Source organism: Anser brachyrhynchus, assembly GCF_964034855.1.
Source record: "Anser brachyrhynchus genome assembly, chromosome: 5".
Taxonomy (NCBI): domain Eukaryota; kingdom Metazoa; phylum Chordata; class Aves; order Anseriformes; family Anatidae; genus Anser; species Anser brachyrhynchus.
The window spans coordinates 50600893-50623516 of record NC_137699.1 but is presented as its reverse complement, the minus strand read 5'-3'; the positions used below and the strand labels follow the sequence as shown (position 1 = coordinate 50623516).

Below are 22624 nucleotides of genomic sequence, written 5' to 3'. Positions count from 1 at the left end.
GAATGCTGTGTGCGGTGCCCTGGCAGAGGCTGTGTCTGGGAGCTGTGTGCTTGCCTTGTGCTGGCCCTGCCAGGGCATGCTGGCGGATGAGGGAGATAACACCTTCCTGATTGTTTCAGGGAAAAGCCTCTGGGGTCATGTGGTGAGAAGCAGAGACATCTCTCTGCAGGGTAAGGTGCAAACAGGGATTCCTGAGAGCTGGGTTTCAGTCTTTTTGATTAGCAACCAAGGATAATGTAGGTTTGAAGGCACCTCTGGAGGTCATCCAATCCCATCACCTGCTCACAGCAGTGCCAACTTCGAAATCCGATCAGGTTGCTTAGGGCCATGTCCAGACAGGTTTTGGACGTCTCCAAGGACACTAATTTCACAGCCTCACAGAGCGACCTGTCCTCATGTACTACCACCTTCCCTGTGAACATTGTTTTCCTTATGTCTAATTTGCATTTCCCTTGCTGCAACTTGCATCCCCTGCCACACACACCACCAATGTGCACCCCTGGCTCCATCTTCTCTCTAACTTCACCCGTCACATAGGGTAGGACAACACGTACAGCATCCCCCATCACCATCTCTTCTCCAGGATGAAAAAGCCTTGGGCTCCCAGCCCCTCCCGCCTTGTGCTGGGCTCCAGCCTCCTGACCACCCTGGTAATCTTCCACTGGTCTCAATCTGCTCCAGTACATCCACATCTGGCTTGCACAAGGGAGGCCAAAACAGGAGACAGCACTCCTGACACAGACAGAGGGGAATCATCATTTCACTCAACCTGTTGGCTGTGCTTCTGCTAGCACGGCCCTGTACATGGCAAGCCAAATTAAATCTGAGTACAGACTCCTCCTAAAAATAACAGTCGAGCTCCTGGCCTCCTCTAAGATACATTTTCTCCTTTCATTGAGTCAGTATTAGCAGCTGTGAGCACATGGAAAGCTGGACCAATTAATCAGTGGAAAAGAGGTCTTTTTTTCCTGGGAGGAGGGAGGACACCAAAAGTGCTGTAGCTGGCACAGGAGAGACAGTGGGAATGCTGAAGGATGAAACACCTCTGGCAGCAGCAGCCTGCACTTATATGAGGTTAAAGCAATTGCAAACCCATAGCCTGAGAGGAGGACAAAGCAGACTGATGAAAATTAAGTCTCCTAGGGACCCAGAGGGGCTTCACTGCATAACAGAAAGAAACTGATCCTAGAGAGGAAGAAAGGGTAGACACTCACTGTGCTGACATGTGGGAAAGGCAGAGCTATGTGTGTGTTCCTTTACTGGGGCTGGAAATAATATCAGTGGGCCACAGCGCCCTGGAGTGAGCAGGGACCTCCTGCATGGGGCTGGCAGGAGGAAAGTTAAGAGTACAGCATGCAACAGAGGAAAGTGCAACTTAAAGGTGAAGATCTGCCAGGTCTTTGCTTGGAAGGACCCTTGATACAGCTGTACCTTCTGTGTATTGGTGCTGCAGGTAACTTCTTGCAGGAGGTCGCTACTGAGCTTTTTGTATAACCGAGAGTGCCTTTCCCCTTGAAACACAGTGAGAGACAGCTCTGCAAATTAAATGTAGCCTGCCAGCAGGGAGAGGGATACTGCCTTCACCAGCTCCACACTGACATTTAATCTCAGCAGTGTGGTAGGAGGGACTCGTGTGCTCTTTATACTCCAGAGGGCATCACCAGAACAACAACCAGTTGTGGTTTGAAATGGCTTTCAGGGTAATTAGTTAAATATTTAAAAAAGATTAAAGTGTTTCTCTGCCAGAGAAGCAAACATACAGTTTTTCTAATTTGAATAATTAATTTATTTTGGACTACAGCCAGCCTGTTTCCAAGGGAATGCATGCTGGATGGCTTTTGTTAACGTTGCCAATTTACTGAAGATGGAATAGTGTTATTAAGATCTTGCAATAATAATATTAAAACAAAAACAAAACAAAAAAAGGAAAACAAAACAACAAAAAACCACCTTGGGGTTCAAAGTAATAAGATGCCTAATGTAGAGTACTGATAGTTTGATCCAGAGCAAATGGAAGAATTCCTAACAGCACTTTCATTAAAGAGTTGTCTTTCAAAATATCAGAGAAGTGGTCCGTTGACTGGAAAAAATAAAATTAAAAATTAAAAAAGTGAAAATGCAAGTTCATATGCAACATATTTTGTTATCAAATATTGAAACAGAGTCTCAGCATTTTTCAGGATTATTTACATGATTGGATGAAACTGCTGTACACACAAGGGAAAACAAATCAGCTATCACATTGCAGATAACGTTGGAGGTTGGTATGGACTAGATTTTATTCATTTTCCCTCTTGCACACTCATACAAATGTCAGCAGGTAGAGGACACATTCCACTGCAAGACTAACCTGTTCTTAAATGAAGTCATATTAAGTCAGTTGTTTTTTTCTTCACATTTCTCAGTACCTTTACTCATAGCTGCACTTCTTTGTCTTGAATTGTGTTCTCATTTGTCTCTTGGTGCATGTTATTACTCACCTTTAGTCTGTACGTGCTCTAGGTAAACCTCTGTATCTTTAGAGGCTGTTTTCATTCGTTATTTTAAAAACCCTTCAAGTGCCCAACTGCTTTTTTCCAGCTGGTAAACAACTCAAAAAAATATTCTACCAGCCTGGATCCAAACTCGTACTGAACTGCTCTGCTTAACTTTGCATGGGTGAGAGGAATAGAGGCGAAGGAGAGAAGAGTGGAAAGAAAGAATTTGTAGCAGCTCCCACAGCCATGCAAAATGTAAAGCCTTGTTTCAACACATCACCTGCAAAGAAAAACCCCAGTCTCCCCAGAAGATTCAGTGATGCTTCCTTTAAGCAGCAATTACTGCTGCAACCCCCGGCCTCCCAAGGGGATGCTCCTACGGGTTGGCAGCTGACCGTATGGGTCCAACCTTCACATATAAGCATGCTCTGGCATACCGGCCTGATGCTTCCTTGTCTGCAATTTGGTAGTAACTTCACGATGTGCCAGCACACACACACAGAGCACAGTGCAGCTGTTTGTCTGCCCACCTGTCACTGCCTGCCAGGTCACATCAGTCTGGCTGGGACACGCTGGGTACCACCGGCCCCAGAGCGCCCATCTCTGCCATCACATCCCCATCCCTACAGCAGCCCTCAGCCACTGCTAGCACCAGTGCTACTGCTTTGATTTTAAGTTTACTAGTGAAGTCCCCAGCAATTGTCCCTTAGTAACGGTAATGTAGATAATTAAGAGATATTGGATAATTTAAAACAAATACGCCAAATAAAAGCTATTAAAAGTCTGGTGTAGAGGAGGCAGGATGTTTCTGTGCAAAATACTGAGATGAGATCTGGCTGCAGCATGCATCCAGCTGTCTTTTCCAGGGGCTTTTTTCTTGTATATGTATGTGTTTAATTTTACTCATTTCAGTAGTTCTAATGTACCTAGTCAGGCTGTTTACACAAGTTAATGATGCATGTGAAGTATTTGCTAGAGCAAGGGGCTGGATTCCCAGCAGGAGATTGTGCAGAAATGCAGGAGGACTCTTATGACTGTTGTAAGCAAAGACAGGGCTAGGCCATGCATATACAGCAAAAATCAGGTGCCTCCCCCCCAAAATTGTCTTCATTGTTTGCTCTCTACCATTCCTAAAGTAATAACACTTGTCTGCCCTGGTTAATGTTTTCTAGAGGACGCTTTGCTTTCATAACGCTATTTAACAGTATAAATAAGAGAGGGAGCTGCAGGGTAGTCCTGGTGAAGACAGCAGGATCCTTGGAAGCTGCTGTAAGTAGTGATTTTTTTTGTTTCCTATGGAGACTTCAAAAGTGTATCCTCCTGTTGCATGCAATTGATTTTAAGCCTTTCCTAGGGTTGTACCTTATATTGAAATCTGTCTTAGCAATTGTTCCAGTGATAAAGAGGCTTATTTGGTCAGCTGGATACAAAGCACAGAGGCACTGCAATTTAGGCATGGAGTTGCCTGCATGTTGTTAGATGGCTGGCAGGAAGAATAAGAATGTAGAAGCCAGAGTGGGGTGTCTAGTTGTCTGGCAGAGAAGCAAGGTGAACTCTGGAGACAACAAAACCTAAACACCTAAAGAAGGGATACCTCCTGCCCTTTCCTGCTAGAGGGAACAGGCTCCACTCCATCCAGAGCCTGAGGATGGGTGCCCAGACATTGATGCCTTGGTAATCCTTTTTGAGTAATTCTGCTGATTATTATATTCAAGGCCTACAAGAAACATCTTTGCTAGGGAATGGGATATCTGAGGTCTGTTTCCCTTTTAGATGAGACATCTCCTTGTTGCTCTAACAACCAGATTACTGGAAAACTGAGAAAGAAAGAAGGAAAAGGTATTTGCCACACACTCAGAGTATGAGATCACAGTGAGGCCAACATGTACCATTCACGCACCTAGAGACTGGGTAGTGGTCAAGTGCACACGGGAAAGTAGAAACTGGGAACCCAGTCTGATCCGTTCTTGGGACAGTTTGTGCTTTGTGCTGAAAAGAAATCTCTTCTGTCTCATCTGACTGCCCTAACCAATGCACTGGTCCTTTTTTTTAATCTTTTTATTCTCTGGCCTCAGTGATACTTCATCCATGAGTGTGTGCAGCAACTCAGGTCCAACATCAAATACCAGAAATGCCCTGGTAGCAGATTGAGAGCTCATGTTCACCTGTTTCCACATAAAAGAGGCCTAGAAGTGGGTGTTGCGCTTCCTGGGTGAGCTCTTTGGTGCTCAGCTGTCCTGCAGAAGATAGATGACACTGGGAACAGCTCTGATTTGAGTCCCTCCATTCTCTTCTCCCAAGGTTTCTTTGGACTTAATTGGTCATGTTCAAGAAAATTTGGCAAAGGGCTCAATGTTTTAAAGAAGTTCCTAGAAGTTTCACCCAAAAGTCTGACAGGGAAGTTTGCTCCATGCAAGAGAAAGCAACACACCCATGTACAGTCACATGCATTTTTATGAATACTGTAAACTTGGATTCCATGTTTCTGTTGCAAAAGGAATTACTTTTAATGAAATGGTCACAGTGACTGAATTCTTTGCAGAACCTGATACCCTTGGCTTGTGCTGGCAGTCTTCTCAGGGGCCTCCAGCAAGTACAGAGGCATCAAACTGTGAATCACATAAGTAAATGTCTAGCTGATCAGTATGGAAAAGTCCCTGAACATGTCAAGGCACATACTATGAAGTACCTAGAGAGCTTTCAGGCCAGCCAGGAAAGCACATACTAGTTTGTGGTGCTCCTGTGACTAGGCAGTCCCAGACAGAAGGTTTCTGAGATCGTTTTCTCACACACAGGTGTGACTAGTCATCTTTCCTTTGTGACTTTTTTGTGTGCTTGGGTTGTTTTTGTCTCTTTTTTGGATGTGGCCCTGAGTAGAAGAAAGTAGTTCAGAGACACCAGTGGTGGCAGTGGAGTCATGTCTTGATGTGCCTGGTGCTCCCAGAGAGCAGCTTTCAGGAAAGAGATTTCTCAGATTCCCTCACTTAGAATCAATCAAGAGGGAAGCAGCACCATCTGGTGAGCAAACATCTTTTCTATTTCATGCTTGCATGTGCTTTTGAGTACTGCAAATGTTCATGGTTAAAATGACATTACAGGTGAGGACCCCTTGTAGGAAAGGCATGGGATGAATATCCACCTCCTGGACAATTACATGGGATTCTAAAGTCAGAAAATTGTATTCAGAAACATCTCTCCAAATAATAGAGACAAAAATCAGCCCTCAAATGGACAAATTTGTTATATCCACAAAGAATCAGGTTCTGTCAGTTGGAAAATTTAGTCTAGCTCTGCTATTGGTCTTTTGGTAGAATTATTTTAGGGTAACTTCAGCCAATCACAGTTTTCTCCATTTTCTTTGTAGGACAGAGTGTCCAAAAAAGTACTGCTATTCTGGGTTTCATGGTAGGGAAGATTGTAATATATTCAACATGTAATATATATTCAACAAATGTTATCACCAAATCTATTACAGGTAAATTGCTTGAAACATCACTAACCTCCAGGTGTTGGCACGTTCTTATGCCATTGTCTGTTTTGATTGAAAGCTCTTCTTGAAAGAAACCTTTTCTTGAATACCACAAAGATATTGTCATTGCCTTACATAGATATAAAAAAAAAAAGAAAATGGGTAGAGAATTAACCTAGTTTCGTTCCAGGCTATTCAACAAGTCGATGTAAATTTGGAATTACAATGGAAGAGATCTTCACTTCTATTCCCGTGTTTGTGGGCAATCTGACAGATTGCCTCTTAGCAAACTGTTCTTCTGGGGATGGTATAAGTCTTAAGATAGGAAGCTCTCTTCAAAATTAGCTTCTTCAGATAGGGAATTCTCTAAGGGCTTTTTCGCACAGGATTCTATCTATCTCTTTTGTTTGTTTGTTTTTGTTTTGTTTTGTTTTGTTTTTTTAATTGTTAGCAAATATGCTTGGTAAGAAAACACCTCAGTCATAGAGGTTGCCTGAGAATCCGCACCTTCTGTTTCATATGGAAACAGTCCCTGTTTTCAATTTATCACCTTCAATTTATCACCAGGTTGATCACCTGCTAACCTAGCAGCCACAGTAATATAAAATAGAATAGTAAATATCAGGTATGAAGTAATAGCTCCCAGTCATATTCTAAAGGCTTACAGGACGCAAATTCTATTGTAAAAGTACCTTTATTCTTTGAAGAATAGCCTAATAGAGTCGGACACATCCATTTTCAAGGCTTAAACAAAACACACACACAAAAGGGACCTCTACAAACTGCAGCTGCTGAGTCTTTCATAATCTCATGATTTTAAAATCAACCATTACCAAGATTTTTGTGAGGGCTGACTCATAAGTCTCAAATGTTTGTGATTGGCCAGTACTGAGTAACAGATGGATGATTCAGATTCAGATTGTATTTAATTATCTGTGAATTCAGAGCTGTAATAAAATGAAATTAATTCCATGAATGTTCATAAATCAAACACAAAGAGCAAATATGTCATAAATGTATAGAGGAAAAAATATAGGAAAAAATCCTCAGAAAATTGTAATCAGTATTTTGCAAAGCTACTGCAAAACCATGCTACATCCGTTAGCTATAATTTTGAGGCCAGGTCAGTTAAATTCTACATCTACTTTGCATTCCAAATAAATATAAACTTGCATTGCAATGTGTATATAGAAAATTCCATCTATATGCTGTGTTTTGTTATAGTTATGAAATGTGATGAGATAGGGAACAGGTGGTGACTTATGTTTCATTCTTTTGTATTCATGTTATTCTTAATAAATTATGACTGCAGCTGAGTAAATAATTCACAGTGAATAATTTATCCAGAGGCAGATTCTGAATCAGACTGCTGGATACGTGAAAACAGATCAGGTTCAGATTTAATGCTTTTGCCTGGGAGTTGATTTCTTTTCAAAGTCTGACTAATACGTTGGATCTCTGATAGACGATTTTAAATATTCAGAACAGTTCTTATGTTGAGTTAGAAGGGGATAGATATATTGAGCAATATCATTTCAATGTCAAAATCAGAGAAGGCCAAAATATAATTTAAAGTTACTGTGCACAGTAATTGAAAATGTAGTTATCGAGAGCCCTTATGGTTCTTCCATTTGTCAATAACAGAGTAGGTGTTATTGCAAGCAGGCCTGTTTTTAGAAATACTTCTATCAGACATGTAATTGTTTGAATGCTTGATTATAGCTCAAAAATGTTTTGTCATTCTTATGCAAGTCTAATTGTAACTGGATATTCAAATACTAATAAAAATTGCTCCCTCTGATGTTATGGAGAAATTAGGACCATGATCATAGCCCTTTCTGACCACAGTCTTTCAAGTTGAATCATGCCAGAACAGAAAAGTGCAATTAGTTTAATACGTCTCTCCTTGCACAAGTTTTAACAAATCTAGTTCATTATCTCCACAAACTCGTTGCAAGTCTCTCACCACTTCTTTGCGCTAGGTTGCTCAGAAATGAGGCCTGCTGTGACTCCACGTTTCCAATATCCAATTATAAGAGCTGATATAGTGTCAGCTCTGCAAAGGAATGTAGATACCACAGCCAAGAGAAATAGGTTAAGATAAATGTATTGCCCTTTGACCAGTAGAGCAGCTGATAAAAATAAGGCCTTGTTTTTGTTAGTGTCATTGACTCCTTTAGCTGGGCTGAAAATGAATCTACTCCAATGGTTTGGTTTGTCTACTAAGAGACAAAACGTTACTTCAGGTTCTTATTTAAAGTGTCACATCATTTTTATTCAGAAAGAAAGGGAACGTATTCCTTAGAGACATAGAACTTTTTATTTGGTTTGCTACTGAAGAACAGTCACCATCATTTGTCTTCTCTTGAAATAGAGGGCCTTATCAATCTGAACAAAAATTTATTTAAAAATCTCCTCCATGTCTGTTTGCTCAAATTCTGTTTGTATGTAGCTACTGATTGCTGCCCACTCGCATGAATTTCCTCTTTCTTCCCTTACTCACAAAACATCCAGAGTTGCTCTATGATGCTCTTTACAGGAATTATCTTAGACCATTAATGTCAAAAGCACAGTGGTATTGCAGCCCTCCAGTGGTTGCCATGGTATGTTTTCTGGTGGGACATGCTCTGCTCTCTGGCCTGCTGAGGGTGCTGTGTATTCAGCTAATCCACACCAAATATTGCCTTTGTGGATGTATAGGGTAAGGCCAGAAGAAAAATTTGTGGGAGATTTGCCAGGAGGCCTGTAGAAATAAAAATAAATAAATAAATAGATAGATAAATAGATAAATAAATAAATAAATAAATAATAAAAACACCTGGCAAGAGGTGTTTTTTTAGAGGAAACTGAGGACAAGAGAAAGACATAAGAACTTTTGTTCTGTGAGAACGACAGAATAACTATATCTACATGATTTATTTATTTACCCTAGTAATAGATTCTCTTTTTCCTCCATAGGATTTTAATGCAAGAAGATGAAGACCAATTTTTATGTATATTTGCTACTGGCTGGGCTTCACGCTGTTGCCCATGCTCAGCTTGTTACCAGCCACCATGATCCAAATGAACCTAAAGACCATGTGCATTACGCAGGTGAAGCGATCGCTTGCCTCAAACTAGTTCCAAGCAATGCTGACTTTGCATTTCATTTTTTTAACAAGGTTACACTAGAGGAGCCTAATAAGAACATTTTCTTCTCTCCTGTAAGCATCTCCACTGCCTTTGCAGTGCTGGCCCTAGGGGCTAGGTCAACCACACAGACTCAGATCCTGGAAGGACTCGCCTTCAACCTTACAGAGATTCAGGAGAAAGAGATACATGAAGGCTTCCACAACCTCATCCACATGCTGAGCCATCCCGAGAGTGGGGTCCAGCTCAACATGGGGAGCGCTATCTTTCTAACGGAAAAGCTGAAACCACTAAAAAAGTTTTTAGATGACGCCAAAGCTTTGTATCAACTGGAGACTTTAACCACCAACTTTAACAATCCCACAGAGGCTGAGAAGCAGATCAATGATTATATAGAGAGGAAAACATATGGGAAAATTACTAATTTGGTCAAGGAAATGGATCCACAGACTGTAATGCTCCTGGCTACCTTTGTTTTCTTTAGAGGTAAGTCCTCTAGTATTCAGGTTCATGTCATTCATTATAATCAAATGATCTCTTCGGCTCAGCTGCCACCTTTGGAAATTGTTCCAGGGGAAATTTGAAATGCTCTTTGCTGGGACAGAAGCCCCTCATAGCATGCTGCAGCCAGGTAGAGCAGCAGGGCCCTGTTCAGCACCAGAGGTGGCAGGAGAGCCTCCAGGCTCAGCTCTGCCCATAGCAGCCAGGAAGCTCTGCTCCAAGACACAGCCTCCACGCAGCCTCAGCTCACTTTCATGGGTTTAGCCATAGCTCCAATTGCCCCACATTCTTTTAGTTTTCACTGAAGGAACTGAGATGAATGCATGATCTATTCCTTTAAAAGCATCTCTTTAAAAGTGTGCATGATTCAATGGCCTAATTTACTATACACTACATAATCCTATTTTTTCCCATTGGAGTCCTTGAAATGTATACACATTAACATATTTATATACAGAAGAAGCTAGTGATGAGCAGAAGAGGGCATTTTAAGGAACAAAGTGGAAACAGTGCATTTCTGATGTGGGTTTGATGATGTGCTATTAAGCCTGACACAACAACACTTAGATATGAGATTCTACATTAATCTTATCTATAGATTGAGGCTTATTATTAAAGTCAATAAAAATTAAATGCATATACTATATGAATGCACAGATGATGTCATGTAAGCCTTTAAATGACAACTCATGGAAAGGCCACTTAAATCACCAAGAGAAAAAAGTAATGGAACCTAATACGCGCTCTTGACCAGGTAAAAGATTCTTTCCTTACTGTGACATGCATATTAAAATGGTAAGTTTGAAAATTGTGAATTTAGCAATTGGGGGAATAGGTGAGTATAATTAGTTATATAATATTCCATTTATGATGGGATGAGACATGGTATATTCAGTCACATTTTATCTCTCTGTATCAGGCAACTGGGAAAATCCTTTTAAACCAGAGAACACTGAAGAAAGGGAGTTCTTTGTGGATGCTGAAACTATTGTGAAAGTCCCTATGATGTACCAGACAGGCAGATTTGACTTGTATTTCGATGAGGAGCTGTCTTGCACCGTGGTACGTCTTCATTACAACGGAAGCGCTACAGCATTTCTAGTTCTACCAGCAAAAGGGAAAATGAAGCGGTTAGAGCAAGCGCTGGTCAAGGAAACCATCCGGGAATGGTCAGACCGTCTACTCCAGAGGTAATCTGCCAGTCAGCTGCAGTGGCACCTAGATGAAGTCTATTTTCTTTTTTAGGAATGCAAACACTACAGAACACAAACACTATTGCTGATTCTGGGAACTGAGTGGGTTATTTTTGGCTTGTGCATCCTAGCTGTAAAAATCTTGCAGCTGGTTGGTATTTAACTATTCTCTTGTTGATGCTTGAGTGACTTTCTGCTCCCCCCACTAGGGTGGAGACCATCCTGATCAGGTCTCAGGAGTACCAAATAGCAATCCTATCTTGGGGTTTCTAAAACAGTCTACTGACAGAGTGAGAAGGTGGCAATTCCAAGGCAAATCCCCTATACTGAGGTTTCAGCTAACGTGTTTTACCTCACATATGTCACTGACACACTGTGACTCAGACGTATGTCTAAACCCTAAATAAACCATAACTTAGGCAGTTTGTATTAATGCGTACGTACGTAATATGTCCTACACAAATATCTTCCTTACAAGGGCCATTGCAGCACACAGCGGTTGTTATAACAGGCTGGTGATTAATTACTGGTGCCCTGATTTTCTGGCATTTTGTTTTTGAAACTATAAAAATCTAATGAGGTTCTGTTAGCTCCTACCACTGAAACTAACATCAGCTAACACGTTTTACAACCTTGTTTGTCTGGGAGGGAAGAGATCTAAGCACCAGTAGATGAGTAATATCAAGTTAATACGTGCCTAATTTACAAAGCTCTGCCCTGATTCACAACTAACAAGGCTTTGGAGTTCACACCCATGATTCTTGGTGCATCATTATAGAAACGCCGCCACAGTTAATAAAGACATAGTGGGCAGCAAATTGGATATGAGTTAATAATGTGATGCCTCAACTACAAAAAATAAAAATGTATTCTCAAGTGAAAAATCAGAAAAATCCTTACCTAAATAGATTCTTGGTGCAAGTTCCTTCAAGACCAACATATGAATAAATTCTTCATGTGAGAGGCTGTGAGAACAAAGTGGCAATTTCAGTTCTACTATTACATTGATGGCTGTATTAATAAGCACGGTCCCATCATCTTCTAATGCACGGGGCAGTATCATAGAAAAGCAACAACAGTGGGGTTTGGATTTTTTTCATCCCAAGTTATCCCAGGGAGAGACATCAGAAGATGTGAGCTACCAAAAGGATAATTCCTGCAGTAGGTGACTAAGAGGCTCTGAGGGTCCCTAGATAGCACATGAAGAGAAATTCAGCAGAAAGTATACTAAGCAGGAACTGCCCACAGCTAGCCTGGAGGTAATGTAAATCCCATCAGGAGTAACTTGTAGACTACAGTTTGATCTCTAGAGCTGGACCAAGCATGTTCTGCATATCTACTCTATCTGCTCCTCACTGTTAAAGGCAGACTCGATCTGCCTTTATTGTAATTCCATGGCCAGCCAATGGAAGGGAGACAATTAGAAGATGGGGTGCCCGAGGGTAGAGGTGGTAGGGCACAGACCCTCCTGTGAACCATGTCAAAGGCCACAGCTATGCCAAAAGCACTGCTTTGCTTTGAAGTGCTGGGCTTTGTCGCACTTTTGCCCAAGCAGACCTGTCTGTGCCTACTTCAGGTCCCTCCTTGCTTGAGCAACCTGGGCATCCATCTCTGTGCCTCATTTTCCCTGGCTGTAAAGAGGGCCTCTCAATACTGCCCTCCTTTACAGAATACTCTCATATTTGCTAAAGCAAAATGCCTGACAGATATCAGTAGTAGTAGTAGTAGTATCAATGACAGCATCTGTATCACCATGAGAAGGACCAGCAATCAGATTAGCACTCCTTGTACATTCATGGCTGGTACAGCGCCCTGGCATTTGACACCCATGAGAGTTACAGAGCATTCCCACCATCATTTACCTCAGTGTAAGGTCTCTCTTACCACCCTCTGTGTTTCTCTTCTGCCTGACAGCACAGTGAGACTCTACTTCCCCAAATTTTCCATCTCTGGGAGCTATGAAATAACACACGTCCTTAGCAAGATGGGAATTGTGGATGTGTTCACCGACCGGGCAGATCTCTCTGGCATCACTGGCGCACCGGAGCTGAAGGTTTCTAAAGTAAGTCTGAGACCACCAGCCCTCTCCTTCCTTTCACAAACACGTTCTACCACAGAGAAAGCTACACTTTGTGGTAGCATCCAAAAACACCAGCTAAACACAGCTCCCAGCTTCCCAGCTTACCACAGCCAGGATCACCCTGGCTTCAATCTGTGAGTTTACATCTGAGAGGATTTGGGCCCTCAGTGACATTGGAGATCAGATTAGTTTGCTGCACAACTCTTTTTTCCAAGACCAAGATCAGACAAGATCTCCTGAGGTGTATCTAGAACATGAGTAAAAAACATCAACCCTCAGCTCCTCAGGAGGAGCCGCTGGTGCTCCTGGGAACACCAAGGCCCTAACACCCTGCAGACTGTTTTGGAGGTGCAGAGCTGGCGTCCCCCACATATGCCTGAAAGTTGGCCAAGAGAACAGGACAGCAGCCTGGTCACCCCTCCAGCCTGGTTAGAGGCAAGCACAGAGCCCTGCCAGGGCTGGGGGCCAGCTGGGCATGGCCACCTGCAGGGCCTCCCCTACCCCAGGATGAAGAGGAGAGACTGGTGAGAAACAGTAGAAGGCACATGGAGGAGAAAGGTCAGAGAAAATCTCAAGATTAGGGGATGCAATTTAGATAAAAGAACCTCTTTTTTATTATTATTTTTATTTTATTTTAACTTGGGAATTCAATAGAGCATTATTTCTAGTGGCAGTTTATTTGCATTTGCCCAAATAATCTCTTTTCCTGCTTTTTAGGTGCCTTCTTTCCTTGTATGCAATAGGGCAAATAAAAGCATTTAACTCAATGCAAGAACAAAGTCTGTTATCCTCTTTTTATTTGTCTCAAACAGCACAAGAATCCCTCACACATTTCTTGTCACCCTTCAGTACAGGGTGGATTTCACTGTGGAGCTTACAAGTGGAATGTCCATTCTTCATCCAGTCTTTGCAACAGAAGACAAATAGCTTGGGACTATTATTATTATTATTATTTATTTGTTAAAATTTATGTAGCTCTATGCTGGTCCTCATTTAAAGCAGCTATGACTACAACAACACAGCTCACATCTCTACTGCCCCTACAGATCCTCTGCAGTTGACTCTCCAAAGCGGGGCTGCTTTAAACAGGGTCTGGTTCACCTCTCAGGTTGCTGTTTTCTGCCCAGAATGACTTCGTGTTGTTTGTTTTTTTTTCCTAGGTTGTCCATAAGGCTGCTCTGGATGTTGATGAGAGAGGTGCTGAGGCAGCAGCAGCAACTGCTGCTGAAATAATGACCGTGTCCCTTCCTCCTGCCATTGAATTCAACCGTCCCTTCCTCATGCTGATTTTCGATAGAGATACAAACAGTACTCTCTTCATAGGAAAAATAGTTAACCCAACTATCACTAGCTGAAGTGACATATGAATTCTTTTTGTTATTACTGATTAAAGAAGTTTTGAAACTGCATGACACCATCTATTTCCATTTGTATGAGCTAAATATACAGTTCTTTTGTAGGAAGAATTTTCGTTCTATGCTACTGTTGAAAACTGATGGTATTGACCATGACACTTGCTTAGGAGGAAGCAAGAAAAATGTTTTGATTTCATTTAACAAAGAATGACTTTTTTACTTAACTGAAAGCCGAGGAAAGACCTGCTAAGATTTGCTAGTATTCAGGGAGAGACATTTGTATTACAATGGAAGATTCCTGCTTAGCAAGTCGTTGTCAGCCAGAATAGCAGATAAAATGATTAACACTTCTGCAAACAAAGCAGAGGTGGTTGTAATTTGCCATAAGTACATAAGAAAGTAAATAAGAGATGGGAAGAGTTGGATCAACAATACAAGGTAATGGGAAACTGAAGCTTTGAATGGAATCAGCACTGGAAACGTGAAAAATTGGCTTAAACACGGGGAGAGAAATCTCTTTTCTCCACCATAAACCTTTTATCATTATTAGCATTAATCTAGCAGCAAATCTTCCTGAAAGAGCTTCTTGCATCTCAGAACAGAGCTAGAGGATCAAATCTGCTCTTCAGCCTGAAGACTTTGAACCAAGTATTGCCAATTCAACAGCCCGCATGGGTGGTTGACTTCTCACACATGTATCCGTCAGTGACCAAAAGGAGGATGTAGCTGGATGAGCTGGCAAGGTATTTGGACAGCAATTACACAACACATTGTCAGCTGAGATTTGTAAAAAACACATAATAAGGGTCTAGCAAATTGTAGGTGTTTGAAGTGCCGTCCTTTTATAGCTACCGAGGTAGATCGGTAGATATCACCCCATAAGCAGGTTGCCTGACTCACAGGGTGGTGGCAGCCACCCAGGTGGGACAGAAGGCAGCTTGAGGGAGGCTGGTAACCTCTTTCAGTAGACTTGTCTTGGCAGCAGGTACAAGAGCACAGTTGCCCCTTTTTTTCCTACAGCCGTGGTTTTTTGGAAGGAGATGAAATGGTGTCACGGCATCAGGAATCACAGCAGGAGAGGCCGAATGGCTTGGAAAGCTAACAGCCTCAGTAACGTCTTGTGTGGCCTCTGTGAAATTAGAGCAAGGGTGATTTTATCAGTCTGGTGCACGTGTAAGAAACAGCAAAGCATGATCTCCCCTTCACAGCTGAAAGGAAAGACCCCTTTCTGCTCTTTGTTCCTACTAAAAATATCCTGTTAACTGTTACACTTCATGTTTGACAGTCTTTCTTGACTAACTGCACATAATCTCTGCATTGATAAGTATATGAACAACTCGAACAACTCACAGGCATTGATGGCAGGAATCACAGTGAGATGCGTGCACAATACATCATCTTCCTGGCTCCTTCCTGCACTCACATCCGTCTGTTTGGGTGGCTTTGTGGCCCAACATGCCCACAGCAATAATTCCTAAGGCAACCAATTTGACTGTACAGGTTTCTCATCTTCCTGAAATACAACTGCACAGTGCAGCATCAATAAGGCCAGTCTTAGCCATTATTACTCTTACAGATAACCGCAATTAAAGAATTGATGTACAGAAAAGCAACAGTAAAACCTTTAGGGATAAGAGAGGCTCAATGAGGTCAGGTCCTCAGGTATGTGTCTCTTTAACGCCCTGGTGTTGTGCCAATTTGCACCAGTTGAAAAACTGATGTATTTGATTTTAGTAGAGTGGTTCATGGTTTACATCAAGAGGTGTGGAAGAAACAGATGTCCCAGATGCACAATTATCTGTGACAGCCACAAGACTAAATATTGCTCCCTCCCTTATAAACCATTTTGGAGACAGATATATGTATATAAATAAAGCATAGTAGGAGGAAGGTTGTCCCCATGTGGTTCTGGGAGAGATCAGAAGATCAAGACAATCCCTCATATCAGCTAAATCAGCTTTTGCATGCTGTAAATCTTTCTTCCTACCCTCAGTACCTTGATGCTCTCACAGACATGCACCCATTCAGAAGCAGGATGTGGGAATTCTGTTCTTCTCCCATATTCTGGGAAAAATTGATCACAAGGATGTAGGATGGAGGTGCAGGGCAAATGTAATGCCACACAGCACCAGTGCTCTGCAGCGCATCTCCTGCCTGATCTCTCTGTGTTTGTAGAAAGTGCTGGGGAGGTTGCAGGCACAGCAGGCAATGCAATGTCTGGGTGCTGGCCGTGGGAAAACAGAGTGGTGGAAACAACGGGTGTCTGCCATCCCCACAGGGGATTTCCTGCTAATGTCAGGATCGGCGCTGGGGAGCCGTCTGCCAGACTTGCTTCATCAGGCAACAGCTCCTGGTTTATTGACATCTTGCTGTGATTTTCCACTGCAGGATTTGCCAGAGACAGTGTTGAAGAAGAGGCAGGCACCACACTCAGCACAAAAGAGCAGCAGACAGCTTGCTCCCTGCCTACATCCATGCTGCGCTGTTTGTTACGTGGCCTGTCCTCATCTCTCCCCCCATCCAGCAAGTCCTACTCTCCAAATCCTGCTTTCAGCTCAGCAAGCATCACCAAACAGATTTTCCCTCTTACATTTGCTCTTTGCATTTCCTCTCTGCACCAGCTCTTTTTCACAGCCTCCCACTCCCCCTCCTGCAGACACGTTTCCCTCCCACCACTGGCACAGTTCCTGTGGGAGGTGGACGCTGCCAGCTCAGCTGGGCAGCTCTTGCTTTCCTCCTCTTCCCAAAACAGGGGGAGGGAGGCAACGGGGCCCCTTGCCTCCTGCAGACCATCCCTTGGGCACTCTCATCAGAGCAGAGAAGGCTGGACAAAAAGGCAGGGCTTCAGGCCACCTCCTTCACCAACGTGCTCCCTATGGTGCGATGAGCAATGATTGTTTTTCATAAAATAGGGATTCATCTCAGGGGTGGTTAGGGACCAGGTTCATTAGCTGCTGTCACAGCTGGGGATGGGGCTCACAGTTGCACTTGTGGTGATCCTGTCTTTTGGTGACCTGGCTGGCCTCTGGTGAATCAGAATTTTCATAGAATCACAGAATCATTCAGGTTGGAAAACACCTCTAAGATCATCTAGTACAAACTTTAACCTACTACTAAAGTCCACCACTAAACTATGCTACTAAGTTCTACATCTATACGTTTCTTGACAATCTCCAGGGATGGTGACTCAACCACTTCCCTGAGCAGCATGTTCCAACGTCTCACAACTCTTTCAGTAAAGAAATTTTTCTTAATATCCAACTCCAACCTCCCCTGGCACAACTTGAGGCCATTTCTTCTTGTCTTACCGCTCGGCGCTAGGAAGAAGAGACTATTCCCCACCTTGCTATAGCCTCCTTTAAGGTAATTGTAAAGTACAATAAGTTCTCCCCTGAGCCTCCTTTTCTCCAGGCTAAACCACACCTGTTCCCTCAGGCACTCCTCATAAGACTTGTTCTCTAGACCCCCCACAGCTTCGTTGCCCTTCTCTGGACACACTGCAGCACCTCGATGTCCTTCTTGTAGTGAGGGGCCCAAAACTGAAGACAATATTCAAGGTGCGGCCTCACCAGAGCCGAGTACAGAGGGACAACCTCTTCCCTGGTCCTGCTGGCCATGATATTTCTGATACAAGAAGGATGCTGTTGGCCTTCTTGGCCACCTGAACACATTGCTGGATCATATTCAGCCATCTATCAAACAACACCCCCAGCTCCCTTTCTGACGGGCAAATATTTCTATGTATTGTTACAAATATAGATATTTCTATAATTAGTAGATATGAAGAATGAGCAGTTATTATGTGTGAAGTGTCTATGGCCCTAGAATGAAAAATAAAGGAATACAGGTATGGTGGGATGATAGCAGGAGATTTGAGAGTTCAGGCACAGGATGATATTGGAGGCCCCAGGGCTATAAACAGCTCACCAGTGCTCAGCTACTGGTATTCAAAGGATTGCAACCTTGGAAGCTGGGTAAAACCAGTCAGGAGGATAACCAGGGGAACAGAGACTGAGTGACAAGTGTAAGGCACACCACAGGTAGTAAGCTCAGGTGTATGTGGGTCTGTGAACCAATGAAGGAAGAGCAAGGTGTAGAGTGTGTTAGGAGATGTATAAAAATGATCCCAGCTGGATCCCGGAGCATAGAGTTTGCACCCACTGCCATCATTCTCCTCTCAGCAAGAACACAGGATGTGGCCATCCCACAGTCACCTTCACTTGGGGCTGAAGCCGTCGATCTGAGGACCCAGAGGAACAGAGAAAAGGTGAGCATAACACCAGAGAGGGGGGAAGATGCTAAAAACTTTCTGTAATTTTAACTATATATAATCTGGACTATAAATCTTAGTTTTGTAACCCTTTCTTGGGAAAGACTGTTAAGATTTTAAATAGACTACTGGAAATTCTCGTCTTGGCCTGCAAGGCAGCAAGCAACACGCTGGTCATGTAAGAATGGCCCCAGAGGTAACTGAAAAGGGAAGGAGGGCAGAAGCCCACGATATATGCAAGATGCTCACATGTGGTTACATGCAGGGTCCTGACAGGAAAGGGCTCTCCTATCTGCAAAGCTGCCCTGGATGCCAGCTTGTGTAGTATTTAGAGCAGGAGCAGGAGTACATCATGGGTTCACCCAAAAGGTACTGTTTTAGCACAAGATCTGCTTCACAGAGTGATACCAGTGTCCCAGAGGTCCCTTTTCCAGTGCGTAGGTGTCGGCACACAAAGAACTGAGGGAAAGCATACCAATGGAAAAACCTCATTGCCACCGATCAGTGACCTCTGCCAGCTGCCCAGCACCTAAAACTTTGTGGACCAGTATGGGACAAAAGGAAATCGTTGATGCAAGAGAAAGAGGGATGTGAGGCGAGGAGAAACCCCGCGTGGCAGCCAGGTCCCTCTCCGCCTCCAAGGACCTCTGCCCGGCATGGCTTCCTGTCACACCCCGTACCCTGTGCCAGGCTGCACGCCTCCCGTCCCTCACCCCACCGCCACGTGGCTGACCCCACACAGCGCTTGCTGCCCAGCCTGTGGGGAGCAGGCCCTCCCTGCCACCGCTCCCTCCGGGCGCAGGGGCACAGCGGCAGCCGGCAGGCAGGGAGCTGCGGCCCAGCAGGCAAGGAGCTGTGGCCCAGGGACCTTCTGGGTGACCACCCCAGAGCTAACAGGCTCCCCTCCGCTCTTCTGAGGGGGTCAGAGGAAACCTGTCCCATCGACAGTGCTTCAAACTGCTTCTGTAGTCTGCAAACTGAGGGAGGCAGTGCAAAAGGCATCGTTACAACTCCTCTTCCTTTGCCTCCTTATCTTATCTGATATACCAACACTCAGTTACTCAGTCACTAGATATTTAGCAACTTGACCAAAAGCACTTTTTTTTTTCTTTTTTTTTTTCTTTTTTTTTTTCTGGGGGATAGCCATAAGAATGAGATTTCATCATTGTTTATTCTGTCTTATCTTCAGTAACTGAGGCGGTCAGGCAGTCAGCTACAAATTAGTGGAAGGCATCAACCTGTCTCTACTCACTGAAATGGTATCTCACTGAGCAGACGAAACCAGTTAAAAAATTCAGCTGATCGTTTTCTTCATGGTTACATGAAAACAAGAAAAAAATAATTAAAATAAAAATAAAAAAATCTTTCCACCTGCAAATGGCAACAGCTACACAGAAGGAGCCATGGCCAAGCCTCTGTGTGCTCATCCACATGTGCCAAAGTCACCTCTCTCAGAGGGCCCGGCCTCTAACCAGAACCGAAGTCAAAACCTGTAATCCATTTGACACGCTGGGGCTGACGGGCCTTGCTCAGGCACAGACAACAGCCAGCATTTTTAGGGACAACCTTCTGTAGGCTGGGTGAGAGTGGTTGTGCAAGTCATTACTTCCAGCAGATCAGCATGAGAAGCTAGTTGTGCTTGTGATTGCTCTTTAGGCAATTTGAAAATATGAATTTGAAGTAATTGTTTTACAGCTTGATCCAATTCTATCCATTATTTCATATCCATGGGTTTGCTATGTTTTTTTTACACAGAGAAGCTATTTGCCTGCTAAATGATACAGCTGAGAGATAATCAGACTACCTGGTGTGTCGAAATAGCTGGCTTCAAAATGAGGGAGATAACTGTTTAAATAATGTAACATGTTTGGCCACAGATAAAAGCCTAGCATGACTTAATATTTGTGTAACATCCAAAACTTTAACAAAAGCTTTAGCAATATACATTAGAAGGATTTATTTTATGTATATTCTCCAGAAATATTCTGGACTCCCCATACAGGAAAAGACACACTTGTGGCATAGCTCAGCAGCAGAAATGAGCTCAGCCTGTTGCACTGGGCAGCAAGGGTGATGCTGTCCCATGTAGCCCACGGGCATTGGTCAGGAAAGCTTGGCCAACTCAACAGCCTTCCCAAACAGCCGGATCTTGCATGTGTTTTTCTTCATGAAGTAGACTTTCTCTATTCACAGAATAAAAACTTTCTAACAATTCCAGATTTTAGTGAAACACAAAGGTTCAAGACACAAAAGGTATGTTTATACTGGCAGTGGCAGGAAAACAGCCTCCCGGGTTAGCAGGGGAGGGTGTGAGGGAGGGGGTGCTGGGTCTGCTTCTGCCCATGGCCACAGGGACCTGGTCACAAGTGAGCCCACCTGGGTCAGGAAACCAGGGGTGGTATCCCTACGGTGAGGGCTGAGGAGAGAAGGAGCCATGGGGTCAGGGCTCCCTGCTACCACTGCCAAGTGGGCTGCCACTGACTGTGACGCAAAAGCCCCAGTATCCACTGGCCAGAAGCTCTGTCCTGCTGTGCTGCTGCCCACCCTGTCCTTCCCTGGGTAGCTCAATTTCCCCACAGGAGAAATGCCAACTTTCAAATGTCCAAAAATAAAAAATTCTAAAATACATTTTTAGGCTGTGACAATGGGGTTCACCAAATCATTGCAGAATCAAAAACGTGTGCTTCAAGACAGCCAGACCATTTCGTTTCATCTTAGTTGTTCTGCCTATCATCTATGTATTATAACCAATGCAGGCTACACAGGGCATGTCTCAGTCACTCTCTGGGAGGAGGTCAGTCGCAGCCCCCCTGCAGACAGGGAAGTGGCAGGGCCAAGGCCATGCAGCAAGGTAGCACAAAATCTCTGCATTGTTAAGATTCCTGGAAAATTGTGATGACAGCACTTCAGAACAGGTTTCTGTTTCCCCAACCCAAATGCATCCCTGATTAGTTCACAGAAAGAATGGGGGGTTTTAGCACTCTGCTCCCGCTGCCTACTCTCCCTAGTGCTGGCACTGGTTGGCTTGCCACCAAGGCATGCTTTCTTCTCAGCTTCCTTCCTCAGATCCGCTCTCAGGTGTCTGCAATTTCACATCTTTTCTGAGCAAACCCTGGCAAACAAAGGGACACAATCCACATCGTGCTGGCTCTGCACCTATTGGCTTGATGTCCCCGCATTTCATTTTGGTCAGTGTCATTGTATTTCTTTTCTACAGATGCATTCATGCACAGATGTGCCTGCACACGCATGCATGCGTGCAGACACACACATCTTTGTTGCATGTTTTGAAATCACAAGTATATTAAATGTTCTTCTAGAACTAAATCAAATAACTCTATAGAAGATTGTGGTTTAGATGCTTGCAATGCACAGTGGAGATTATTCTACGAGAAAATGCTTTGCTAGCTTATACCTTTGTTTTCCAATCTCAGAGTAAATTTGAGATAACCCTGATGTTTGTTTTGCAACTATCATGCTGACTTTGCATACTTCTCCCACCCCCATGCCCTCTTGCTTTATTTTAAACTAGGAGATAAAACCCTGGGCAAAGACTCCATTACACAGCTTATTTTTCTTTTCAGCAGAACTGAAAAGGAGAAGAGGCATTTACATTTCATGAGTGCTTAGGACCAAATTTCCAGGCTGGCTTCAACTTCTGTTTTTGCAACCTCATCTATTTGAGCTTGTTTGCCTGCAGGCTTTCTGTACCATGCTGCAGACTGGCCTCGACACCTGCATCTATCACATCCACTTGATTTAGATGTGCTACTTCCAACATAAGCTGCAGCATGTGCAAAATTACAAATTGGTCCTTGCCTGAGAAAGAACAGTTAAACCCATGGCCTGCCCAGGGAAGTAACACAGCTATGTCATTAGAAAACTGTTTCACAGGGAGACTGTTCATGCCACTTTGACGGTGCAGCATGAGCTGTACTGCTATCAGCACAGCTGTACCGCTATAACCGCTCCTACAGGGGGTCTGTCAGTGTCTCAGCTCTCTCAGAGAAAACTCAAAACACTTCACACTGTGGCTGCTCTGCACGCCTAGGGTAGGAGCTGCTCTGTAAGGCCGCTAAGTACAGGAGTCACACAGACAAAGGGGCAATATATCTATGCCTGTGGTGCTAGCTAGCAGTGGAAGCTGTCA

At 43.6% G+C, this 22624-nt stretch overlaps 1 protein-coding gene across 1 annotated transcript in view; it reads left to right on the top strand.

The window, feature by feature from the left end:
• Window positions 1–14258, top strand: part of LOC308196595 (uncharacterized protein) — a 45492-nt gene extending 31234 nt beyond the window's left edge. Inside the window, exons 6-9 of the mRNA XM_080595733.1 lie at window positions 8913–9561; window positions 10496–10766; window positions 12684–12831; window positions 14010–14258. Coding sequence (XP_080451859.1) covers window positions 8913–9561; window positions 10496–10766; window positions 12684–12831; window positions 14010–14204 — 1263 coding nt within the window. The 3' untranslated portion in view covers window positions 14205–14258. The remainder of the gene's footprint in view (window positions 1–8912; window positions 9562–10495; window positions 10767–12683; window positions 12832–14009) is intronic.
• The last annotated feature ends 8366 nt before the right edge of the window (window positions 14259–22624 follow it).